Source organism: Salminus brasiliensis, chromosome 11, assembly GCF_030463535.1.
Source record: "Salminus brasiliensis chromosome 11, fSalBra1.hap2, whole genome shotgun sequence".
NCBI lineage: Eukaryota > Metazoa > Chordata > Actinopteri > Characiformes > Bryconidae > Salminus > Salminus brasiliensis.
The window spans coordinates 17,648,797-17,676,174 of NC_132888.1; the positions used below are offsets into that span (position 1 = coordinate 17,648,797).

Below are 27,378 nucleotides of genomic sequence, written 5' to 3' on the forward strand. Positions count from 1 at the left end.
TGTTTTCACGCTGAATCGCTCCAGCTTTATTTTCATCATATTTACAGCATTTATAACTAATGTGGCGTTTACAAAAGCTGAAAACACACTTGATTGTGCACAGTGTTAAAGAGGTAAGCTTTGGCAAGGCTGTGGTGTGGCACTACAGATATAAAGGACAAACACAAAGAATCTGACAAACCTATACTTGTACACGCTTGTGCTAAATTCAACCTTAAAAACTGTGACAAAGATAAATAGAAAAAAATAGCAAATAAAAAACGTGATCTGTCTAAAATCTAAGAATATACTGTACCTTTTGTTTCTGTACATTTTAGGATTTTAAAAGACTATTAAGATGATGTGATGTTTCTTGGTTTTGCAGTCGACTAGCTGGCTTCTCTTTGCAGGTAAAATGATTTCCTTCAAATTCCTAATCCTCTGTAAAAACACATCATTGCATACAGCATCCATCAGCTTCCCATACTCAAACAGCACAAAGAGTTACAGGAGAATGAAATAAATAGTGGCCTTTCTTGATAAATGAGAAAAACACTCTAGTGTCCCTCATTTCGCACCTTTTCACCTCATGATATCCTGAACCAGACTTACATCCAGTCCAGCAGGGGGCAGTGTTGCACTTTTTCAGCATCTGCTGAATAGAAAAGTCTCAAGCTTTTTTTCCTTGAAGTTTTTGCCTCCAATGGTGAGATGGCTCACTCAAACTTGCGCAGGTGGTTGTACAGAGACTGGACGTAGGTAAAGACGCACATTGGGTCTGGTTTTCTGCCCATCACCATCATGTCTTCCACCTCGATGAGCCTGTCACAGCCAGCGTTCTTCCTGGAAAAGGAATGAAGGGAGGGGTTATTACTGTTTAATGATGTGAAGTCTCCTACACTGCTCCTGAAGAGCTACCTTCCTGCAGACCTTGGATCTGATTGCTGCCTACAGCAGCAATAAGTCCTTGTTTGGCTGAATGGGGTGGATTAGCTTTGGGTTGGAGTTAAACCAGATAGTAGTTCTCCAGGAGTAGGCTTGAAGACTACTGCTTGTATCACATAGAGATATGACTGCACCATATAAAGACATGAGGCCAAGACTGTCTGATTTTGTGAAATCAGACATGCAATCATTTAAACCAAATACATTGATTAAAAAATGAGTCAGCCTAAGAAACTGAGACTGGGTCAAAGCATATCCAAAACATCAGGTAGGCAACCCTTGAACCTGTGACATCCAAACGTACAGGACTAGGAGGATCTGCTGCTTACTTATTGGTGCCAGATACCACAGGACACCTTTAGAGTGCCTTGATCTGTAGAATCAGCACAAGGGCTGGTACTACTCATTATAAGGCTGATGGTACTAATGTTATGCTACTGAAGGAGTGTACCTAATGAACGATCAACTAAGTGCTGTATGTGGTGTACTTGTAGGGAGTTGTTGGGTTCAGTGATGTCTGGCTGTAGTAATGGAAAAAAGCATGCTGTGGGGAAGGGGAGGCCAGGGGAAAGGCCTAGGGTTAGTTGGCTTGCCTTGGTGATTTAAAGCATGGGTTACGTTACAGACATCAAGTTCTCAGAGGCAACGGAAAGTCAGTAACAGTATCTCCAATGCCACACTGAGAGATGACATGGTGCAGCTGAACTAGAAGAGCAGCCTGAGGATTGTGCTCAGGTCAACATTCTCATCACTCAGTCTTCACTTCATTTAGCCTTTTAACACCATGTAACGAATGAAATTTCAGGCAGATGATGTGTTTGCTTTTTTTCTTCTGAGAACCAAAGCCTGTTCCATAGTTCACAAGGTTCATTAGGAGTATATGTGGAGCTGTAGGTTTTATCCTTGGTGAATTCGAGCATAGAGGCGCTACGTAATGCCTTCCAGATGATGGAGGAGGCTGCAGCACAAGCAAATACGTTAACATGGTAAAAGCTGAAGAGTGTACGTGTTGCTACTTACTCTGCAGTGCTGAAGGCCAGTTCGAAGTTGTGCTTGCGTTCAGCAGGGGACAGGGCGTTGTAGTCGAACTCGGTGGGGAAGAAGGAGTGGACCAAGGCGCAGAAGGCCATGCCGTCACTCCAACTGGAGGAGAAGTTCTGGATATCAATGTTCTGGAGGAGAATGAAAGAAGGCGTTGAGGATATTTAACTAGCCTGGTGGTTCCCAGCCCTGCCTCTGGATTGTAGATATTGGTGTTTTTCCTGCTCTAATACACTTTACTCAACTCTTCCAGTGACTTAACAAGCTGTTCATGAGGTGAAGGTGGACGTGTTACAGCAAAGAAAGCAGAACAAATTGTCGACGTCACACAAAAACCTTGTTATTTAACTCACTGGCATAATATGACACTACCAGTTGCTCTTTACATCGTGCCAATAAAATCAGGATGAATGGACAAATACAAAATGAATTGGGATAAAGTTCTTTTTTACTGACTTCTATTAAAAGTTAAGAGAGGTTTTTTCCTTCTCTTGTAAAGTTGACATTTTGGAGATGTAAGGTTTTGCGTGCCAGTGGCAACATGCAGTTCTCCAGGACCAGCATTTAGAATCACCAAAAAAATCCATCCAAGCCATCGACTTGTTTTCTCTGGGCCCAGTTTCCCAATTGCATTGTAGGCCCCATTTATACATGGTGACCTCTGAGTTTTGAGTATTGGGATTATATCTGGATTGGAGATCCAAACCACATAAACCCAAGACTCACTCAAGACTCAAGACATGTACAAATCCGATTCCTCAAACCACTGCAGGGGGTGGTCTGAGACGCATTTGAGCCATATTATAGCAGTGTAAATGCAGCCGTCTGTCCAAGATGCATTCCACAACCAAAACCAGTCCCCGTACAACCAAAACACCAGTAATAATTGCTGTTGCTACGAGCGAAGTTGCATGTTCCTCATGTCCCATAGTGTTTTTTAAAATATATATAATTTGTTTTTAATTTTAACACATTTTCTAGAAGGTCAATTCTCTAATGCCCCTCAACACTAGTAGGATGAAGACTAGCACGTGTCCTCTGAGGCATTTGAAATCAGCCACTGCCTCTTTTCAAACTGCTGCTGATCGCAGCACTGCTAAGCAGCCAGGGCACTTAGAGGAAAGTATGGTTCCCCCTAACTTCGATACAACAGCCAACAGACACCTGTGCTGACCAACATCACACTAGAAGTAACGTGGGGAGGAAGTGCCATCAACCCACCCCTGAGAGCACCAATTGACTCCAGCTGCTGACAGCAAGCAGCATGACCCAGGATTCGAACAACCAATCCACGGATCATAGTGGCAGCACCTTAGTCCACTGGACTACCAAGGGTAAACGTGTGTGGCCAAAATCAGTCACAGTGAGTGGGTGTGAACTGGGTCTTTACCCCCATCATGGTCATCTTAACTGGTAGAGAGAGTGCTAAGTGTTCAGTGTGATTTCGGGAAACCCAGCCCTGTTGTTGGGCTGTTAACTAACTATAATCCAAAGCACATTAAAAAGCTGGCTGAACTTTATTTTGTGTTGATGTTATCTGTTAAAAATGAGCATGACTGTCTTAGTCATCTCACCAAAGACAAAACGGTGGTTTTCGTAACTTTTACTCATCCTCTTGAACTCTGTTCCAAAGCTGAAGGCAGACTGGATATGTCGTAATAGTCTGTGGCTTCCCTCGTGCCTCTTAGGCTCTGTAATTTAATCGCGTTTATGTCCTCATCCACTGCTGGCGAAATAAAAGCCCATCTGTCAGTATGAAAATCAACACCGTCAAATCCGTAATGAATTTGATGCTCTGGTGCTTTGTATTCATATGTTGTTCTACTTTTCTAGATTTGCCTTGACCATGACAGCACTGTCTTTAACGAAAGCCACATGGAATGACTGACACAGCTGTGAAGGAGACAAGAGAGGACTTGTGTATAGTTCAACCCATTCACTCCCCATCAAACATTTAAAAACGTCAGGTATAACACAGTTCACTTAACCATTCATCTGTAGAATCATAATCAGAGTCTGTGAATCATATTTCAATCTCAGGACCAAAACTCTGAACCTGTTCACAAAGTGATGATGCTACTGGCACTGAAGGTTTCGCTGAACCCCAGCTCAAAAATAGCCACAGATTCAGTTTCCTTTAAATACTCTAGCTGTCAAAAAGATTAAGATTAAAGCCCCTGTCTCTTGGTTTTAAATCTCAGAAAATACTAATGTATTTTAAAGATATGCCACAGAATAAGCATCTACCAATGTTATATTCAACATATATTTATATATTATTGCAGTTTAATCACACTCTTTAATGCTCTAAATCACAAACTGTAGCCCACTGAGAACTCTGATCAGTATATATCAGATCAGTAATGGCATCAAAATAGCATTAAAATCAAGATCAGATCATGAAGCCGGTGGTATTTTATATTATGACAGCCATTTCTTTCATGTCTAAATAAAGTGGTGAGACTTTCACAAGATCTGGCTGATTTAACATGTTTAATGTCTAATATTGCAGCATATAACTGAAGTCTGCCTCCAGTCTGTAAGTTCTGCACCATTTAAGGAGGAACAGAAAATTCCAGTAAGAAGCTGGAGAATAACTCCAGCCTTGTCGGTGCAGCCATGTCTACATAAATCACCACGCTCTGAATTTACAGGCAGATATGTTACTCTGAGGTCATGTGACAAGATAGAAGTTACATTTTTAGAAGCACGTCCGTCAAAACCGAACATTTCCATGCTGTTTTTGAGAATAATCACGGAAAGACATCACAGGAGTGTATGTTAACCGAGCAAGTGTGTAGTCGGTATGACCGGCAAACCTCTGTTGATTAACACAGGTGTTGCTGTGTTTACGGGCCTTGCTATGTGCTGGGGGAAGCAGGTTAGGAATCAAGGTAGGTGATATAAATGTATTGCCAGATCTGACTGGTTCTTTGGCCTACCTGATGTCCACCCAAGTCCCACCCAAGTTAAATCCAACTGAGGAAAACTGGACTTTGCCAGTTCATAGTAAATTCAGCACTAAACTGTAGTTAATAGTAAGAAGAGAATCAGGAAAATCAGTAGACAGGCTGCCAGTACAGGGGATTGAACCTTCTAGCAACCTTCTGGCCCCAAACCCACTTCTCGAACCCCTGTTTTGCAGGCATGCAGATGTTGAGCAGCTGTTTTGGATGTGTTTTCCTGTCTGTTCATTAAAAAGAAGGCAAACCGCAGCAAATGACTGGGTTTAAATGATTGCAACAAGACAATGCAAGATGCTACACAGTTCATGATTCACAATTTAAAACCCATTGAGATCCTGAGGGGCTACGTTGTGAAATAATGAGGAGCAGATGCAGCTGTTGTATAGGTCTGTGGACAGCAGTGAAGAATGTGTGGGAAGCAGTTCCTTTAAATCATGTAAAACAACAGAGCAAAGTATGGCAAGTAAACAGTGTGATATTCTCTACAAGGCCATATCTTCTCATTTCCTCTTCACACATTTCTCAATGTGGCCCCACAAGACCTCAGCTGCTTATAAACTATGTCTGAGTTTCTCTTAATGAACTGTGTGGCATCTTGCATTGTTTTGCTGGCATATCTGTCAGTCCTTGCGGATTGTGGTTCCCCACCTTTAAGTGAGCAGACAGGAAAAACAAGACACTTAAAATAAAGTTGTTTCTAATTAGTTCCATGTTTGCAATACAGATAAGAGTAAGTGTGAAGAACCTTTTAGAGGTCAAAAGACCCGTCCATTGATGTAAAGGTACTTTGCCAATGTAATAGTTCTTCCCACTCAAACATCTCTACTACAATCATGGTTCCTATATGGCCTTGCTCAAAGAACCATCTGAAGCACCTTTATTTTTAAGAGTGAACAGTTCTGCCCATTCTCTCTCTACTACAATGTCAAATCAGATCCAAAAGGTTAGTTCAATGCCTCACCTGATATCCAATGGTTTTGGAGCGACACCATTCTAATAGAATCTGCTTGATGCTGCTTGCGCTGGACACCCCAAAGCTCTGAGAGCGTTTCAGCTTGGGCTTGGAGTCCACAGGTTTGGGCCGACTGAGCGACAGTGAGCCAAGACAAGAACAATAAAATGCAGTGAATAATAAGGAAAGTGTGCATGCAGTCAGAGAAAAGAATTATTGGGAAGAATTACAAAACCCCCATCCAAAAAAATCTACCTGTTGTTTTCAGAATCCAGCCGCTCAAAAATGGACCGGCGAGTCTGGGCTCCAATACTGCGAGGGAGAGTCTGTGACCTCACAAGTTCCCGTCTGCGCTCGATGCCCCTGCCAAAAGACAGTTCTCCCGGAATATCCACATTCCTGATACACAGAGGCAAAGCAGTGTAAGCAACAGTAAAGCTTTATTGTGGTCCCATTAGATGCTTCAGTTCTTTAGTGGGATTATGGTTCTCTGCACTGGAGCATGGTGTTTGCCTTGTTGTCCAAAAGTGATTATAGCATTTGACTATCTTGTAAACAGTCATTTGAATAGACCAACCTGTCTGTGTTGAGCTGGTTGAGGCCTGAGTAACTGGAATAAGCCACGGACTTGGATGGTGCGGACGAAGGCACTTTCTCTGCAGATGAATATGCACTGGCTTTAGTGTGGGATGGAGTCAAATCTGCCTTCTTCACATGCATCTATTACACGTCATTTAGTGGCTTTGCTCTTGAAGTCTAATTAATAAACAACTACACTGAATCAAGTCACGAACAGGAGCAAGTGGTGGACTCTAAGAACCTGAACCTGAACCTGGGCCTGAACAAAATACATCTGTAATATTTGCTAATATTAATTTGATTCATTCAATACAATTCGATTTTTGGTTCAACACAGAAGACTAATAATCAGATTTTGTTTTTGTGTTATTCATGTATATACAAGCTACCAAGCTTCAAGATACAATTGGTTAGGCCTTCAGGAGCTGGACTGAATGCCTTATACAGTACATACTGGTACACACCTGGTTAAATATGGGCTGATCATTATCTTAACATATCAGAAACATTTGATCCAAATGATCATTATCTTACGCAAGTATGTTTCTAAGGGACAGTTCATTACCACACAGTGGAAAAGGTCCTAACAGAATTTTAACATTTTAAATGCTTAACATGGGCAGGATCAGTTCTGAGTGTCTGTTTTAATTCATTTTCGATTAATTGCTTTGTATGTATGTATGTATAAGCTGTATGTTGAACTGAAAGGAGATGGTTTGGTCATATAGGCTATCAGGGCTATTTATTGGTCTTCCTAAACAAGTAAATGTGTATGTATTAATCTACATTAACATACTCTAGCTGAATGGTTTGAGAGGTACTTCCACCCTCACACATACACATTGCCACGGCCCTAAAACTTAGGCCTACTTGAAACCCCCCCAGACATGCCATCCTAACTACGGTGGATACCTATGTTTCCCCAATGTTCACGTTTTTGAAAACAAAAATATGGTCACCCTAGCATTTGGATCAAATGTTTTCAAGATAAGGATCAGCACACATTCGACCAGGTCTGCCTAAACTTTTAACTAGTAATGTGTGTTAGGCTACTAACAAAAATAGTAAGTGACAGAGCTATAAACCAATCACATTTTGATTTCCAATAGAAGGTAAGAAACCTCATAGTATGAGAAACCCTCTAGGAGTGCTAGCACACATCATCTCAGCAGTAAACAGGTTCAGGTTTACGGCCTGAACTAAAGGCCTGGCTCTAATAGTGATGGTTCACCACTGACAGAAGGACAAGACTAGTGGTTTATACATTTAGTGCAGTTCTCTCAGATCTTCATGAGAAAAGAAAGGAAGTAAAAAAGCACTGGCTTTACCGTTGAGCCGTGGAGAGCCCATTGTCCTTACAGGACTTGGAGTCCATGTTTTCACTGAAGATACTACAAGAAAGAAGCAGGCACACAGAGTTAGAAGAAAAGAAAACGCTACAGAAGTTGATCGCTACATGTGTACGTTGTGATGAGTGACGGTGACACATGTACCTGCATGAATGGGAGACTCAAGTTGTGGCTGGTTGTCACTGGTGACTGTCTGATCGTCTGTTGGTGGCTGTGTATCTGTTACATTTGAGGGGGTTGATTGCATGGGACTACTTGGTGACTCAGGGCCCTTTAGGGCTGGAGAGTCTGCTACTTTGGTGGTTGCAGTGATCGGCAGGTGTGGCATCGCCAAAGATACTGGGGAAGAGTTTCGCTGTGACACCCCGATGGGTGGAGGACTCTCTCTTAAAGGCACCGTGGAGTTTTCTGAGGAGATAGATGCGAGGTGTCAAAAAGGTTATTACCATTTGTGAGTAATAAACCCATTTTTAACTCTCACACCAAAAGGATCTACACCAATTAAGGTCCAATCCAAAAACCATTTAGAAAGTGTGTAGAGACAGTTGGACATAATTCGTGGAGTATTACCTGCTGTGGATGTGTGTCCATTCTCAAGTCCAGATGGGGCTGGAGCTGGATCCACCTCAATGGGTTCCTCACGCTCGATACTCTGCAAGACACAGCACTCATTATAAATACATGCCTAAATGCCTGACAGGCAAGTTTGACAAAAATGTACCTGACCATTAAATTTGCCTAGTTAACATGTGGGTTATTATTCATTCATTTATCTTGTTACCCTGTTTTGTTTGGAAGGATATTTTTGCCCTAGGTCATTTGGATACGTAAATACTGAGCCTGCCACGCTCTCTTGGCTCATCTCCCCGTCAACAGGCCCAGACAGCTGCCTGAGTCTGTGCCATGCGCCTGTCTGGCAACACTGCGATGAGCACATCAGCCTAGTATCGATACATGGTGTTTTTTGATCAGATCTTGGATCTTACATACTTTCATGACAAAGTCATTGAGTTTACATGCCATACAGTCATTGTTGTAAAGGGTTATGAATATAGGGGCCTCCCAAATCATGGTTGTGCATCGGAGTGAATCCCCATTAGAAGAATTCCTTTGTTATTCACAGTCTGAATGCAGTTTCACTAAGAAGAAACGCCTGAATGGAGTAAGTAACACATGACTTCTGATGTAATTATCCAATGATCAGTGAAATGAAAGAGCCTTTTATTCCTCTGAGGCTCCAAGTTCTCCAGAACAGGGATCTGATCTCCTGCAACACTTCAAAGGATGGGTGATTGATGTAATCTAATCAGTCCATCCTGACAACCAGATTTATGCCTTCCCAATCAGGACCACTAGTGCTGCCACTATCTGCCACTATCACCACCAGCCTCCTTTTATCACTATAGTGGATATCCATCCTGTCTACTTTAACCCCCTAATAGCTACTCTCATGCACTCTTCAGTGTGCCCCAAATACAGAACCATCTGCTGCTGCCAACACAGCAGAAATAGACCCTGTTGATATCAATGGCCTTGAGGCTGGTGAGTCTGCAGCACATAAAGGTTACAGGCCTGCCCTTTTTCCAAAGACCCCAACTGCCAAATGGAAATTATGTAGGCCTCTTTTAGATCTCCAGCAGGAAAAGTCGTGAGGTTCCTTTCTTGAGTTGTATAGAAGGAATAAACCTGGTTCTGATTTCATCAGCATCGTGTGCTCAGGCATCAGTCACTATGACTAATCTAAGTGCTTAATCATGCCCATTCCCAGAAGACTGATGGATACCTGACACATGCCAAACCTCACTCATCACTATATGGCTGGCCTGACTAACGTTGAAATTTACTTTCAGCTTTTCGGGGAACGTGTTATTTCCCCATTTGCACCCTTTCGCAGGCACGGACAAGCACAAACAGACGCAGGGGGATGTAAAAACTGAGCATGTAATCATGCGCCAGGAATATAAAAATGAGCCGCGTATTGCTACATGCGGCTGCAGTAAAAAAGAAAAGTGAATTCCTGAGAGTGAGATACGGAGGGGGTAATTGAGCCAGTGGAGGAGAAGGCCAGGTGACGTCAGCCTGGAGGAATGCTGGAGGGGTTTGCGTTTCGGAGAGGCGAGGGGCTCAAGCAGCTGGCCGTCCCACTGGGAGACAGGGGGAGGCAGAATCCACCGCTTAACCATGAAAATCATGCAGCTCCGGTTCTCCTGCGGAACACGCAGCTCTCCGGGCCCAGGCCCACATCGACATGGCAGGGCTCCAGTCTTGGAAACTTTTAGGGTGGGAGTGATGAGTCATGCTGCGTTTCTCTCGGAGGGAGCACTGCTGACACGTGCCCAGTCCAGAGTAGCCTCTCAGGTCAGCAGAGATAGTTAGAGATAGTAGACCCTCACCTCGCCATGCAAGGCCATGTTACATCTGATCCTATAATTCAATTGCAAAGTTTAGTCCTCTTCATGATTCAGGTTTTCTTATAATTGTCAAGGTCCTCCAGCACTCCAGTTCCTCACTTTGACAGCATGACACCCAGACCAGGTCTGCAGGTCCTCACTTTGACCCCAAGCCTCCAGGTCCTCACTTTGACAGCAGGACTCCAAGACCAGGCCTCCAGGTCCTCACTTTAACACCAGGCCCCCAGATCCTCACTCTAACACCAGTTTCCTGCCTATCTTGTGTATTTTGATGGAATGACCTCTTATGTTCACATCACATTCATCAAATACAGTATGAGCAAGCTAAAGGTGAATACAAATGTACCTAGCACACATACCCTCTGACACTGACACACACACAGCTCTCTCTAAGTGTTGTGTCTCTCCTCCAGGAACAACAAATCCCCCTGTTTCTGAGAGTGCGTCATCACATGAGCACCAGGGAGCAATAAAATATGTGCAGGAAGCAGGGAGGTGAGATATTAGACAAGGAAAGCCCTACGAAGAGACTCTCCTGCTCCTCCAGAGATTTCAGTACAATCACCCTCTAACCCGCAGGGAACAATCCTGCTCTTGTCTCCAGATGATTCACAGAGATACAGTGAGGGTGGTGTGATGGACATGGCTTAAAAATCCAGAGCACTTGAATTCAGTGTTCTCCCACAAACTCCACAAAATCAAAAGCTCGCTTCATGTTCCAGTGTGTTTTTGTTGGGAGCTTTAAAAATGGTCTCCCCAATTTCACACTGGTCCATTTGGCCTTTCAGTTTTTATCCTAGATGAGTATAAATCCAGCTGCCAACATCAAGATGCTGGTGTTGGAACAGTGGGAACCCTTGGGGCCTTCTAGGCCTTCAGAGAAGGTTAAATGTTTGCTGGAAACTAGACAGGATACATGTCTATAATGTTTAGTAATTTTTATTTAATAGAACCATTATTGCTGTTGTAGCAATACTTTTTACATGAGTTTTGATTGGAAACATAAGAATTATGACCTGGATTTAGATCTTGGTCAGTTCAGTCAAGTGAGTTCTCCTATTGTTTAGGCCTTCAAGAGCTGGACTGAAGGCCTAATGAATCATTGTAACCACCAGCATAATTGGAAGTGCCTTCTAAAAGTTCTAGATATGTTCTAGAAATGTTCCTGATGTTGTTGTTTTTATTGTATTTGTTAGTTGAATGATTTCTTTTTTCTCCTATTTTGGTACTGCTGATTAACCCACCCATTCGTAGCTCCCTTGGCACTAGCAATGCTCCAGACACTATGAGGGTAAAGATTTAACATGTCTTCTTTTGACGTGTCAGGTTCCCATCTCCGCCACACCAGCCTATGCTGGCCAATATTGCTTTTAGAGTGATGAGGGGAGAAAGCCAATTGCGCTCTCTCGGACTCTGGTCGCCCCTGAGGTCGTTTTTACACACATTGCATCAACATCTTGCAGAACATTTAGCTTTCAGCTTCCCATGTTAACAGGTTATATAGTTTAGAGTGTGTCCCAGAAGCAGCACAGTTCTAGCAAATAGGCACAACTCCAGATTTTGATGTGCTTACCCAAATACAAGTCAGAAAAGCACCAGTTCAGTTGTGTATCCATTTGGAAAAAGAAAAAAACGTAGAAAAAAACTATCTAATAGTTTGCTGCTCCATCCTTTCTTGACGGAAACTGGGCCACTGTGCAATTGCCTTTAGGAACTGCAGGAACACAGGAACCCTGTGCTTCTTTCAGCTCTTTGCATGTGCAGAGTGAAACCCTCCAACCTAATCAGTCAAAGACAAACACCCTGGTTCTATGAGAGGAAACTAATGGAACCAGGGTCTTAGTGGCTTCTCAGCCCTCTTGTTTTGACCTACCTAAGTGCAAAATGGCTTCTTCACCTTAAGTGGAAAAAAGCACCAAGAAAAAAACACACTCCTATGTGTTGTACAACCCCAAGAAAATGAACAGGAACAATCAGTGCCAAGTGAGACAATGGGCTCCCCTCAGTGAAAGGCTTTCATGTGAGTTTAAATGTCAAAGCTGTCCCATGTGAGCCCGCCGAGAATTCCCCTATGTTGGCTGGCTGCCTGAAAATGTTGGGGTGCAAACAAGAGGATTTTTTTGCGGATTATCACAAGCTCATGTTGGACATATTCTCCTATCAGTCTTTGTGGCAAGTACAATGAGAACCTAACTGAGAGTCCTAACTGAGTCTGCACCATTCTGTGTTTGAGAAGGCATGGAACTGGCAGGGGAAACAGAAAACTATTCAGCTTATGCTCCAAAGCCGGTCTGAGGAAAGGTCGACCGAAGCAGAATGCCCGGCTTGGTGAAGGACCTGGGGGAGGCTGTGATCTTAGACATATCTGAGGGGATATTCTGGCATCTGACATTTGAGCTTTGCAGAACTTTAGGCTGGTGGAATGGAACACTGGCTACAATGAACAGCATGTGAAGGAACTCGGGAGGCTTGAATCAGGGTTATTCCAACCCCTGTCACTCGAACCCTGTATATGTATGTAGTGCCACAAATGCAGGTCCACACATAGCGAGCTCCCACAGAGCCCTGTTTTGGTATAAATAAGCTGCAGTGATACCACTATTCGTTTTTTCCACTGCATAAAGGTCTGGGCTGGCTTGTGGAGCGCAAGGCCTGATCTCCAAATGAGTGCAGTGAAGGTTATGGAAGACATAAATCTCAGAAGCGGAGATGATTCATACTTCAGCATGAATGGAATAAGAATGAAATGCGACGTAGAGTTTGTGGGACAGTTCTGGCCAGCAGTAATTCGGCTTTTAGTGTCCCTCTTGTTGCCGTGAATGGAAAGTCAGTGGGATCTTGGGATCTTGGGATCAGTGGGAGCTCATAAAGCAGCCTACTTAGACAGACAGCGAGAAGACACTCCTATCACAGGGGCCTGCGAGGGTCTTTGCTCTGTAATTTCCTTCTGGAACTTGCATCCGTGTGGGGAAAGAGGCCCAAACACCTGTTCTTCAAAGGGCCCAAAGCCTGCAATTTCTCTCTCTAGTGGAAGGAGCTATGCGGAGGCAGCCTGGAGAGAGGCTTTGAACAGCCAGCTATCTCAGCGAGAGCCTAGAGTATGCAGCTTCTCACTGAGAGACACGCATTCCCATGTGGGGAGGTTCACTGCAGGAGCTTTGTAGATGCTCACCTTGCCTTCATCTCACATTTCACTAATCTCTATTAAATACAATGTAATTTCAGTTCATGCTCACCTCATGTTCAACCTAACGCTCACTCTGACCTTAATCTTAAACTCTATATGTGATGCGTGACCAAACTCTAAACACAACCATACCTCTGGCCCCAGTCCTACCCTTAACACTGCTGATAATCTGTAAATTACCAAATGGTCTGTAGACAAGCTACAGAGATGTATTCTCTGTTAGCATAAAGCAACATGCAGAAACATGCACATAAACCACAAACATACTTTTTAGCTGGGAAATGACAAGGTATCAGGGAGGCAAACTATGGTATGAACATGAAAAGCTCTGCAAAGCCATCAGCCAGTAAATGAGAATCCAGGTATCTGTACACATTGACAAAAGCACTGATCTAATTTAGGACTGTGGCTGAATATGGCTGCTACTTCTATATTTAGGGATATAACACATCTTTTGTCCATTTGTATAGCTATCATCCTACTGTGAGCTTTTTTAACACCTTCACTTTAACATGTGTTTCATATCCGGATTGTATCTGAGTATCATTTGACCAGACTCTGTTCACACTTTACACTAAAATGTGTCCCCAGTGACCAAATCACGATCAAACACCAGACGACGACCAGATGACGACCCCAAATGCCCGTCAACACATGACATTTCCATTATACTTCTGGTAACCCTGTTGTAAACATGCACTATATGGACAAAAGTATTGGGACACCTATACATCACACCTACAGGAGCTCTCATGACATCCCATTGTAAATCCATAGACATTAGTATGGAGTGGGTCCCCCTTTGCAGATCTAACAGCAGATTTTGGAACTCTCGGCAGAGCTTGGGTGGCTTTTATGAACTGGTGTGTACTGCATGTGTACATTCATTTTAGTGAGGAGGAGAAATTGTGATTGGTATTTATGACAGTGGTGTAAAAGCTTTTCCATGCAGTGCTAAACTGGTGGTTACAGGCTTCCTTTACTCTTTAGCTACATTAGTATTGTGGGTTCAGCCCAAAACTAAAGAAGCGGACACCAAAGACAACAAGCACAACATGTCTTGGCTGATTTAAGACATTTGGGTTTGTGAAAAGCTGTGAGTGTTTTAAGTGCGTGTGACCATGCAGTGACGGCGCTCAGCTTTGATATTTTAGGGGGTCAGTGATGACCACCGTGGCAGGATGTATGGCTCCTCTCCCTGCAGACGGGTGGGATAGGGCCGAGGGTCAGGCAGAATGCCCGGGGCTTAGGACACTGGATTGAGGGGGGTTGGAAAGGGGTGGGGGGAGGTCAGGCCATCTTTCCACGAATGCACAGCAGTTGGCATCCAAGATCTAAGAGCCTTAGTCTGGTTTAGGGTTACAAACCACCAGCTGCAGAAAATCTCAGCCCAGCCTTGCCCTCTGGCCCCGTCGGCAGACGCAAGGGCAAACACAAGATATATGGTGGAAGCACAATGACTGGAGGAAGTGCCAGGAAGTCCAGTTCTCACAGAAAGCCCCCATTCTTCCTGTTAAGTAAATGTAAAAAAAATGTGCAAAGCCCTGTGATGCTGTTAAAAAGGATTAGAATCACTTTTCAGATTCTTTTACCTAATGTTTCAACTTCTTGGAAACAAACAAAAAAAATTAATGCTAAATAGTACACATTATTTTATTATTTATAGTAATTTCCGGTTACATCCTCTGTTAAAACCCACAAATTGTAATAGAGCACTAGAAATGATATCAGGGTCATTTTATACGTGCAGCTACACCATTTATAATTTATGAAAACAGCCATAATAAATATTTAAACAGTAGTGTATATCAGGCTAATGCTGAGCTCAGGCTGTTAATACAGCCAAAGCCCAGCATGCCTGCCTGAATACTGGTCTCTGCGAGAGTATGCACACGCACACACATACACACACACCTTCATGGTGGGGAGGAACAATAGGTCTGGAGGCCAGTGAGGTCACCCCATAAACAGAGAATTATTAACCTGTAACCACGGAGATGAAAATACATGGCATTGCCTGGAAGTAATTAGGACAGCCAGGGGCAGCATGGGAGCGGCCGAATGCCTTTCCCTAAAGCCCCTCACCCACTGCTTGCTCTCTCTCTCTCTCTCTCTCTCTCTCTCTCTCTCTCTCTCTCTCTCTTTTCTCTCTCTTTCTCTCTCTCCCTCTCTCTCTCTCTCTTTCTCTCTCTCAAACTTACACACATACAAACACACGTCAGGTTTTATACAATGTCATGATGCAGGGTCACACATGTCCTGTTTCGTCGCTGTCACGCAAAACCCTTGTATGTCCATTTTAACTTTTTTGACCTTCTGAAATCATTTGAATCGGGCAGTTGTGTGTATCTTTACATTATGTCATATGTATTACACACATCACTACTAATAGAAGATTTTGGCTCTTAAATGTACATTTTAAAGTAAGATATTAAAAGAAGAATGTTGTTTGGTCCAACATGACTTATAGTTAATATAGTTAACTTAGATATAGTTGATATAGTTAACTTTATGGTTAATGCATCAAGATAAGGGTGGGTGGTGTGGTGAAAATATTGCATAGCGATAGACAGGGTTACAGGGATTCTTTTCAAAATGTATTCCATTACAGATTATTGATTACCTATTAAAAAGTGTAACTGTAACGTAATCCAAAGGATTACTATATTAAAGTAATGTAATCTGATTACTTTCAGTTATGTTTGGACAGCTTTTTAAAGCCAGATATTTAAATAAAGACAAAAGAAAAACCTTTTTAAAAAACATTTAAATTACATAAAATCATCCTGTGTGTCCACACCAAATATCAAGCCATCTCACTGTTACATTCAACTAGCTCTGTGTGAGTGATTAAAAAAGAAAGACAAAGTCATGAAGAAAATCAGCAACAGCAGCATCTCACAAACCTCTTTTTTCTTTTCCATTTCCTTTATATTCTGTATCAAATGCTTTAGAACAGATTCATCATTTGTCATTATATTATACATGTATGCCTTCCTCGAAAAACAATGAGCTGTTGTCCTACTGGAAAATTCAATAAAATGATTTAAAAAATCTCACAAACACACACTAGCTCAAGAATAGTGACCCTATTAAGCCTGTAATGTAATCCTGCTAGTAATCGCCCTATTTTTAAAATGTACTTACCTTTAATTGTAACAGATTACAGTTACAGGGGTTTATTTTGTGTCCTGATTACATAATGAATTCCATTATTATCCAACTCAACACAAGGATACACCATAGTTATCACCATTGCTATTGAAATACTTGTTTCAATGATACTTGTTATAATTGATACAGTGATATATATTTTAAATGTGCTGCACTTGATCTGTTAAATTAAACAGGACTAATTGCACTCACTGTTGTGAAATGTGCAGCTGGTCAGTGTCTTTTCATAAAAACATTCATAATAGGATAAATTATTATCATATTGCCCAGCCCTGCAACAAGAATAGTAATTTTACCCCCTTTCTACTCTCTTTTCTGTTTCATGAACTTCATGAACTACACAACATGAGGGGATATAAAAAGCAAATATTTTTTGCTGATGTAAAAAGCTGAGGTTTTCATCTGACAGCCACGCTAGCAGACCTAGAGATGGAGCAGATCAGCAGAAAACGCGAGCCTGGATGTCAAGGAGATATATCTAGCCTGGAATAACTCACAATGCATGACGTGATGTTGGCTTGCTGTAAGTTCCTTTGGGGTATTAGAGAGTTTTTCTTAAGTGAGGTCCTATAATTAAAACCAGCATAGAGGTAATTTTCTAGGATTTTTGATAACACTTTGCTGAAGGGCAGCACACACACACACACACACACAGGCTGTGCACTTCACCCCTCTGTATTAATAGCCACAGCCACAACTTTTTGTTCTATTCTTCCTCTTCTGCCAGGAATCTGTGCTGGACATGGAGATCCAGGCAGGGCTACAGCAGGAGATTAAATGCTCTGTTCCATTGTGAGGGTGCTGGCACCAGGCCGGGAGACTCCACAGCCAGGCTTAAAATGTCATGCATATCACAACCACACATGCATACACACAAACACAAACACACATGTACGCACATACACAGTGAAGGAAAGGCTGAGTAAAGAAACACTGAGTAACACATTCAAATAGGTGCCTATAAAACTTAAAACTGACATACACAACCAGGTGTGGAGTTTTTATTTATGACTTGAAGGCCTTGCAGCATTGAGCACTGCAGGCATTGCCTTGTAGGCCATTGCTAACAGAGATCTGGAGCCCAGTCAAATCTTTTCACATTGAACAAAAGTAGTGCATTAAATTGACTTTACAGTACTGTAGTTACTGTGTTGGTGCCACACATTCTATACATATAAACATGTCTAAAACGGATGCCTGTGGAAATATGTCCGTCTGCCTATGTGGAACGCCATCACCAGATCCAGACAAAACCTAAACGTCAGACCAAATATAGATCTCAGGGCACAAGATCAAGAGGCATTCCACGTAAGTGAAACATCCAGGATTAAGAATAGCCTGGGCGTATTTAACCGGTGGGTATGCCGTCAGAAATCCAGATGTGTTGGCATACAGAGGTGCCATAGGTTAGACTGGCAAACGACAGTGTACACTCACACATGCTGCCCATGTGAGCCAACACTTGAAGCCAAAAGCACTTTTAGAAAAGCACGTTATAGTCATTTAGCAAAAAATATGTTAGAGTCTTAGGTCATACCTCAGTCGTTAGCAACAAAATAATAATACAGGGCCTCATTTACGGTCGCGTGCTGATCGCAGGAGGAGGGAGGGTGATAAGAGCAGAGCTGAGTAATGTTATGAACGTAGGAGAGGAGGAGGATTTAAAGGGGACTGGCTGTCCAGAAATATGGAGCATATCAACTCTCCCTCTCCAATTAGCCATGAGAAACAGCACTGCTGCTGTTCATATGTTGTTGGTACTGCAGTAGAAAAGAGGCCATCTTCATAAAAAGGAAACCATACCAGTGATATTGGCATAAAACTTTGGCATAAAAAAAATCCCACTTTGCCAACTGTAACGCATGGGGGTGGATGTATCATGTTGTGGGGTTGTCTTATTCCTCCGGTATAAGTAATGAATCTAGAGTTGCTCACAATGTGCGACAATCAAATCTAACCTCAAGTTCTAGTGAAGACTGAAGCGATGAGAGAATGATCGGATTGGTGTGTGAAAGGTGTTATTATGGTATGGTGTTGTTATTTCATGAATTCAAATTGCATGCTTTGTGTTTGCTTCACTTGGACATGACTTACATCAGCATTGTATTATCGGCTTTGATCAGTGACTGCAGCACACAGTGATTGTAAACAGAAACACAGGAATTTGCTCAATGCTGGTACAATGTGTGATTGGATGAGCGTGAGGACTTTGCCCTCCGCGGCAGCGTTCAACTCGAGACCAAACACAAAACACAGGCAATGATGTATGTCTTGTTATTTGTAGATGGATGTATAGTAAATCCCTCTCTCAGAGGTGGGCATATGCTGTATAACAGTGTATATGCAACAGTGTATATGCATACACTCGGACCGGTTACCCTTTGAACTGTGTGTGGACATGCTGTGATGAATGGATTAATAAAAACATGATAAAATCTCTATAAGTACACTTTTACACTGTGTGTGTGTGTCTCTTTATGTGTATGTGTCTGTGTTCTCTCACTGAGACAGTGAGTGTCCTCTGATGGAGTTTCCACAGATAAGAGTCATGCACATCTTATCTCTCCCCCAGACCTCCTGCACAAACTCACAAGCCCTGGAGAAGCTCTGTCAAACACACACACTCACACACCAACTCAAATACACTTCCCGTCAGAAAACAAGGCGCAAGATATGTACAGTGCACCACCATGCAGTGATACAGAGTCATCTACGATAACCCACTGACCTGAGAGCAATTTGTCCGCAATTACCGGGACAATGGGGGAAGTAGAGCCCCCCCCCCTCAGCTGGAACAGAACTGAGGGAGATGTGGATGTGCAGATGTTGGGGTGGTGCAGGTGTGGTCTCTAACTGTCCATGGGTCCCTAGTGCTGAACAGAGCTATAAGGAACTATGAAGAGCTATGAGGAGCTGAGGAGGACCAGTGCACTCTTAACTATAGGTTCATTAATGGTTCTTGGCTTGGATGTACAGTTCAGAAAAAAACATTAAGTGGAGGTTCTGTAAAGGTTCTTCACACTTGTATTCTCACTTAAACAATGTAACCATCCACTGACAGGTTCTTAAGGGAATCATAGTGGTTCTTTTATGCCATTCTTACAAAGAAGCCATCGTGGCAGCTTTATTTTGAAAGGCGTAGTGCTGGAGACTGTAACATGTCCAGCAGAGGGGCAATGGAAGAGCAGTGGAGGTGGTGGGGCTGGAGAGGGGGCTGTGTCCTGGGTGTTCTTCTAATCCTCACTCACTCAATGTACTTCAAATGAGGCAGAATGTCGACACAATGGCCCATTGAGACCGCAGAAATGCAGAAGTAATTGGCAACAGCAGCGCTGGGCTCTTCAGCACAGACAGCATGGAGGAGTGGAGGAGAGATTATTTGTGGAAAAGAGGCATTCCTCTGGTGTGTAGTCCTACTGGAGATTACAACTGGGAGGGGGTAGAGAAAAACCCAACGTATCCCCAGATCTACCAAAGGAATGGGGTTAATGCGGTCCACAGTGGGAAGAACTCTGAGACACTCCAGGGGGGCATGTAGAGACCACGAAAGCCACAAACGTAGAGCAAGTGGTGAGCAGGAAAAATAAAGCAGATAGTCCTTTTGGAGCTTGCTCATAGGGGGGAGAGAAACCAGGGCTGTCAACCTTAAAGCTGTGGTCCTATTGACATGGCTTGGACTACTTTTCCACTGGCATCCCATTCAGCATATTATTCAGTAACTACAGGGACGTCTGTACAAACTGATGGGACTATTTTACGGTAATAGAAGTTTGTAATAACACTTTTGACCCGGTGGTGGTCCATAGGCTGTTAAGGGGTTAAACTGTTTGGAGAACCACTGTTGGTTCACTGTGTCAGAAATGAAGAATTAACAAGAATCTGGGCCAATGTATTTCTACAGTTTAACAGCGTTCCCAAAAGAATATTTCAATGGATGAAACCACAAACCATTTGACCAAAAGTGGCCAAAGACCAAGACTGAACCCTAAATAAAAGGGAGGAAAAGGATAGTAGATATTGTGGAACACAACAACAGGAGTGTGACAGATAAGGATTAAACTAATTCTGATGGTTCTTCAGGGATCTGAAAGTGGTTCTACTCTGGAAGGAATGCCCAAAGTTAGTTTGTAAAGATATTTGGCCCAAGCAAAGTTACCCTAAGCAAAACCCCATACATCCCATTTCTGTTACATTCACACAGCAGGTGAGGGTGTGCAAATCTGATTTTCTCAAAATCTTTTTACCGTGACCTATATCCAACATTCTTCAGAACAGTTCATGCTCCTAAACCAATGCACATGTGCAAAAGAGCAATGCTTCACAAGACGTTTTTCTGGCTGAAAGCTAGGCTTATCCATGAGGAAGCATTCAAGCTCGCTGTAAAAAAGGGATGTGTTTTTGATTTGTGTCCTTGGTTTAATTAAACTTTGTATGTGCATATCCATTACTAGGAGGAAAGTTGGTTGTCAGCAGGAAATGAGAGTAGGCAGTAGTAGCAGGTTAGTAGGTTTGTAACGGGACGATTTTTAAGGACATCCATACTTATGGATTTAAAAACAGTGGGGACATTTACATACTTCATTTTGTTTGTAAATTTATTGGAAGTTGGCAATCCTACAAGGAACCCAGCATCCCCCCCCTCCCCACCAGCTCCACCAAAACAATGAGGTTAATGTGGTCTCAGATGAACTCTGGCACAAAGTTCCAGGAGGCCAGACTGAGGCCACGTAGGCCGCATAATGACGGAGAGAGACAGACTGATGTGTGTGAGAGACAAACAGAGTGAGTACAGAAAGAGAAAGACAGAGCAGATACAGTGGCGACAGACCAAGATTGAGCCTGGGATAAAAAGGAGGAAAAGGAGGAGATGGTATGGAAGATGGAAGACACGCACAGCCAGAGGCCAGAGACACGGAGTAAGTGGGAAGTGCAAGATATAAAGTGTGATAGGCTTAGTATGATATCTGCAGGTGCTCACAGCAGAGGACAACTACTGCAGGACAGGCCAGCACACATCCTTCTCTCGCTCTCTCGCTCTCTTACTCTTTCTACCTTTCCCATGAAGGGTCGTAGCCTGGAGCACAGGCAGAACTCCCCAGAAACACTGAAACGTCTGTGCTGTCCAAGGCCAGCACGTAGCAAACTCATTATGGACCTTGCAGGTGTGGATGTGGCAGAAGGGAAGATAACAGCCTCCACACACTCTCCCTCATGGCCAAAAGCGGCTTGAGAAGAATGAATATCAGCACTTCTTCTTGACAGCCAGTTAAACTATCCATGCTCATACTTGCAGTGAGTTCTTTCATAGTAACTGTTGCACAGCCGAATAAGCTTGAAAGAGCACTGGTAAAATGTAAAAAATTTTAACATATATTTTGCTCAAACACCCAAATGTAGAGTGTGTTATAAGGTTGAATATGTAGTATGTGTTTTAAAGGACACACTGTAAAGACATATCAGATGTACAGTAGATTGTTGGTCTGGAGGACCAGAGAGAACAAAAGTTTTTTTTCCTTAGGAAAAAAATAAATGACAGGCTCCAAGTGGCTATGAGGTCAAATGCGTAATGCCATTATGGCGCGGTGGTTGCAAGCTTTGCCATCAGCAGCCTGAGTCCAGAAGAGCACAACTGGCCAACTGAATGTGTTCTCTCCGAGAGGATAGATGATGCTCTCTCCCACATCACACAAAAGGGAAAAAGTCTACAGATTTACAAAAACAAAATCTTACACAATATCTAGTCAAGTCAAGAACACTCTCAAAGAGATAGGTGTATCATTGTCAAAGTCTACAATCAAATGACGCCTTCAAGAATGTAAATACTGAGAGTTTACCTCAAGATGTAAACAACTGTTAACACTCCAGAACAAAATGGCCAGATTAGACTGATAGAAACCGTCTAAAAAAGCCTGCCCAGTCCTGAAATAAGATTCTTTGGACAGATGAAACCAAGATGAAATTGAGTATAGAGAAGGAAACAAAGGGTTCATGATCAAAGCTAATGATGGAAAAAAATAATTGGTGATATATCAGTATTGGGTGATTTTCAGCCAAAATATTTCTCTAATGAGCTGATCCTGAAGGCCAACTACTAGACCAACAGGAGCCCCCTATAAAACCAATGTTGTACTCCACTCTGTGTGCTGGGTCTGCTTCATCAGTCTGGCGGGGTTTTTTTCTGTATCTTTCTCAAACTTACATATTTGTAGAATATGTAAAACTATATGTATGTACAATATATGAATATGTAAAATGAGTATCAGAACACAACAGAGCTAACAAACACCTCTAAACACTCAAAACAGCAAATAGTACAAATCACATTTAACTTTAAATTTAACTTGACCAAAAGGAACAGTTGGAAAGCCAAAGGAATCACGTCCAAAGTGATGGAGTTTCTAGTGCTAAATAAGCAGCCCTTCTTAGTTGTGTTTCTACTCAGCTCCACAGTGCAGCATTTCACATGCTCTATCTCAGTACCTTTCATGTTGAGACACAATGCATTATTCAAAGCATAGCACACTCATCTGTCAAACTTGGCGGAGGCACTGTTATAGCATTGGTATGTCTGGCTGCCAATGGGCCTGGATCACCTTTTTTATTTATGATATGTACTGTTAATAGGAGTGACAGGATATAATTGAACCCCTTTAGAGCTATACTTTCTGCTCAGATCTATTTAAATATTACAAAGCTCATAAGATGGCTGTTCATAATACAGATGCATAATGAATCAAAAACATTGAAACCTTGAAAGCCACCCAGGAGCAAAGAAAGCCATCCCAAAGCAAATAAATGTTATGCTCTTAAATGATCTGACCTGACCTCAACCCAACTGAGCATGCCATCATTTCCTAAAGACAAAACCGAAGGCAGAAAGAACCCACAAACAAGCAGTAACCGAAGGCAGCTGCAGTGAAGGCCTGGCATAGCAGGGCAAGGCTTGGAGAAAACTCAGTATTTGGTGATGTCGGTTTGTTCTAGTCAATGACTGCAAAGGATTTGCATCCAGTTAATGAAAATACTCCTTATATGTATAAATATGTCAGCTACCACTTCTTGTGAAGTGGAATGGGAATGCTTGTTCAACCTAGCAACAGTAACTAGAAAAGACATATTTGTGGGCGGAGCATTTAGAGGTCAGTTCATTAGCCAACTACAAAACCTACTGCCAAACTACCCTTCCAACAGGGAACTGCTTTTTACAACCGTTCACTGATTTGCATGTTTTATAAGTCTATTTTCATACAGTGTGTGGTGTGATGTGGGACAGACACAGGCTGAGCTACTAAGAGATGGATGAGGTCTGGACAGAGAGTTGCTCTTAGTGTGTTTTTGGGTGTCTTGGGCTTAACAGCACTGTGAGTTACAGGCTGCAGCTGTGAGTTCAGCCCAGGAAAAAAGAAGAAGACTCAAATAAAAGAGAAAGAACTTTTGCTGGAGCGAGAGCAGCCCCATGTGCAGGCAATATGACATCCTCTGAACTCTAACCTGAGACAATTTCTCCACCAGAAAATTCATTTGATAACTCAAAGACAACCAGAATGATTTACCCAGTTTTGGTCACTTTGGTTGTGATTTTACTAAACTCATGAGACTGAGTTACTTGTTCTCTTGCCCAAAACTGGTTCTAGGTCACATTCTAACATATGGAGGCGAAGGTTAAATGATGTACGCCCGCCTAGCTGTCATCTTACTGCACTTTGTCTTGAGCCAATTTCCTTCTTAGACCTCAGATTTATCCACTATAAATGAAGCATTCAGAAACATCACAGATTTTGGACACTTTGCGCAAGAAGCATGTGTAAAATTTACTCTGGCCATAAAAGCCTAATAACTCTTCATATGGTTTTCAGCATCTCCGTGTCTAAATATTTAGATTTCGATGGCCAAGATCTTTTTGTACTCAGAAAGTCTGACATCATCGTCCTCCTTGGCTCAGAAAACACATTGGCTCACATCATCCAACTCTTCCCACCGCCCCTCCCACAACTCACACTTTCACGAGATCAAGAGATATATTCATTTGTAATGCTGTGCTGCCATGTGTCACAAACTGTACTGACACTGTAGATGTGGTACCAGCAGTACCACACGTCTCCATAGGTTTAGGCCAACTGTTCGGCCATCAGTTTCAAGGCAGAATATACAATATTCAGTGTATATGGAATGTGAAGGTCCAGTGTGTAGCAAACCGTAAATCTAATCTCTATTCCTAACCTTTATTTTAATGAATAACCACTTATAACCACAATATAACCACAATATTAACATGGAAAAAGCAAATCTTGGATCAACAGTTGTACCATCAAGAGGTCATAAAATATTGGAGTAGTGCATCATGGTCTGCACCTCAAATATGGGTATAAAATGCCCTGATGCATTATGATTGAACTGACTGGATCAAAGTGAAATTAGGAATTTCATGAAGCACTGAATAATTTCCTAAAGAACCATGATCAAACTGAATCACTGTGAGGTCAGTGAGGTCAGGGAGGTACTCACGCTGGTCTTGCTGCTGACAGAGAAGGTGGCTCTGCTGGAGAAGCGCGTGGCAGAGGGGCTGAAGGCTGAACCGCTGGCCGAGCCGGTCAATGCGCCCACGCTGGGAGCAGGAGGGGAAGACGAAGGCTGGGGTCCGGCCGAGGCACTCTGGACCTTGTTCTGTGGTGGTCCGGTGCCCAGCAGAGCGCTCCTGTCACATACCGTCCCGGTCAGCATCTCCACTTGGCGGGTGAGGGCCTCCAGCTGGCCCCGCAGCTGCCGGTTCTCCTGCTGCAGCTGGGCTACGGCGCGCCCAAGCGGGCCACTCACACGCAGTGCCTCTTCCAGACGCCGCTCCACACCCAGCTTGAAGGCGCTCACGTCCACGTGGATCTCACGCACCGCATCTCGCAGGGTGGCCTCATAGCGTGCCAGAGCAGCACATACTGTCTCACCCTCTGGAGAACCCTCAGCCACTGCCACCAACGGCCCGGCATCCATCTCTACCGGCCCCAAAGTATTCTTCCAAAGGACTCCTCACTAGACCTCAGTGAAGTGTCGGTTTCTCTCTAGATTGACAGGCAGGTTCCGCTGAAGGTCCACAGCATCAATAATGACCTGCTGAGGCACAGCACAGTCAGCAGCAGCCTCTATAAATCCTCACTCACTTCAACTTTGTAACTTTTTTGTCGAGAAAATCTTTCAGTGTCAGACTGTCAGACAGACCAGATGTCGGATGAATAGTTTTCAGGGCTCTAAAAGCTTCATTACAGAAAGCGATTATACAAAATGGTTATGAATACTCTGACAGATGTTTGAGGCTAGTGGTGAGGCTGAGGTAGTTTTGGTAATGTTTAGTTATTTTATTTTACATTGCAGCTTTTGAAATCTGATTTCCCACTGGATAAAACCCACCAGGCAATAAATAAAAAACATATATGGTCAAAAATGACACAGTATGGCCCATGAATTCCTTAGTGAATTTCTTAGTAAATTGTACCTTATAACTCTGACATCATAGATGTGTCATTAATGCCCATCACTTTTTTTAGTGTACAGTGTAATGCAGTAGTCCCTGAGTAGTTTATAGCAGACATTGGATGGTAATCTTGCAGTTTAAAAAGTGATTGAACTTTCATATAAAAGTAAACCAAACTCTATCAACAAAAACCACAGTGCACACTTGCTGTGAAAAGGCATCTACAAAAGCTCTTATATATGTAAAACTGTGTGTGTGTGTGTGTGTGTGTATATATCTGTATATGTGTGTCTATATATACAGACCTGAGTCTTCAGCTGTGTCCGCTCAGCTCAGCGAAAGTCTTGCTTCCTCAGCTGTGTGAGCGGCTCTGCGCGCCGTACTGTTTTAAAGTACAGCTCACACAGTCAGGTTAATCTCCCACTCCTCAGCCCGGGGGAGGGAACACAGAGGGAAGGAGGGAGGGAGTGGAAGAGGGAGGAGAGTTGGAGTTGCATTCCCTCCCAGCCCACTGCGGCCTGTTGGAAATAGTCCCTTCTTGTTTTTGTTGTCTGTTCCCCTCCTCTCCCCTTTCCAGTGTATTTGTGTCACTCTCCACTTTCACAGCACAATGAATGCTTGCGTGCTCATTCGCTTGCTCGCTCTCTCTCTCTCTCTCTCTCTCTCTCTCTCTCTCTCTCTCTCTCTCTCTCTCTCCTGTGTCCTGGTGTCTGTGTATGTGCTGTCAGCTGTCTCACTCTCTCCCAGCGCTGTCATACATCAGGACAGAACAGACAGTCCTTTTGTTTGTCCTGTCTCGCTTTACTTGGCCCAGAGCAGCGCCGCACCCAAGGGTCAAGATTAAGGGGTCAAAATTCCACTTGAAACTTCAGACAGGCTGGGTAAATTTGAATACAGTGGACAACAAAAAAAAAAGGTCAAACCAAAAGGACAACGCCAGCCCTCTGGCTTCATTTACCCTCTTTTGTCTACAGTGAACTCTGTGTGACACCCCCATGTTGTCAAGATTAGCATGAGCCTGAACTTTAAAGTGACGGTTTGACCAAATATCTGTAGTCCACTCCATGAGCCTTGAAGTGTTTGATGTCTGAACTTTGCTTTCTTAGTTTTGCACTGAAGCTACAAGGCTAATGTAGCTAACAAGTAATGGAAACTAAAAGCTACCAGACAAGCATTGTGTAAACAGCATGCCTGAATGATCGCACACTTGCCTCACACTGTGCCAAGTTGTTAAGTAATCTCAAGAAGTTTTTGACACTGTATGACATAGTGCATGTAAACCAGGCTTGTTTTTAGCAATGCAACCTTTTTTTTTTTTATCTTTGTAAATAA

General features: G+C 42.9%; 1 protein-coding gene across 1 annotated transcript; it reads right to left on the bottom strand.

The window, feature by feature from the left end:
* On the bottom strand, positions 1-26,949 carry smtnl (smoothelin, like). Its single transcript, XM_072692022.1, has 10 exons — positions 26,352-26,949; positions 25,089-25,685; positions 8,382-8,463; positions 7,956-8,219; positions 7,791-7,853; positions 6,461-6,539; positions 6,139-6,282; positions 5,893-6,016; positions 1,945-2,096; positions 1-822 (listed from the first exon to the last, which is right to left on the bottom strand). The coding sequence occupies exons 2-10, from the start codon at positions 25,566-25,568 to the stop codon at positions 696-698; spliced, it is 1,515 nt and encodes a 504-aa protein (XP_072548123.1). The 5' UTR covers positions 25,569-25,685; positions 26,352-26,949; the 3' UTR covers positions 1-695.
* Positions 26,950-27,378: the final 429 nt, after the last annotated feature.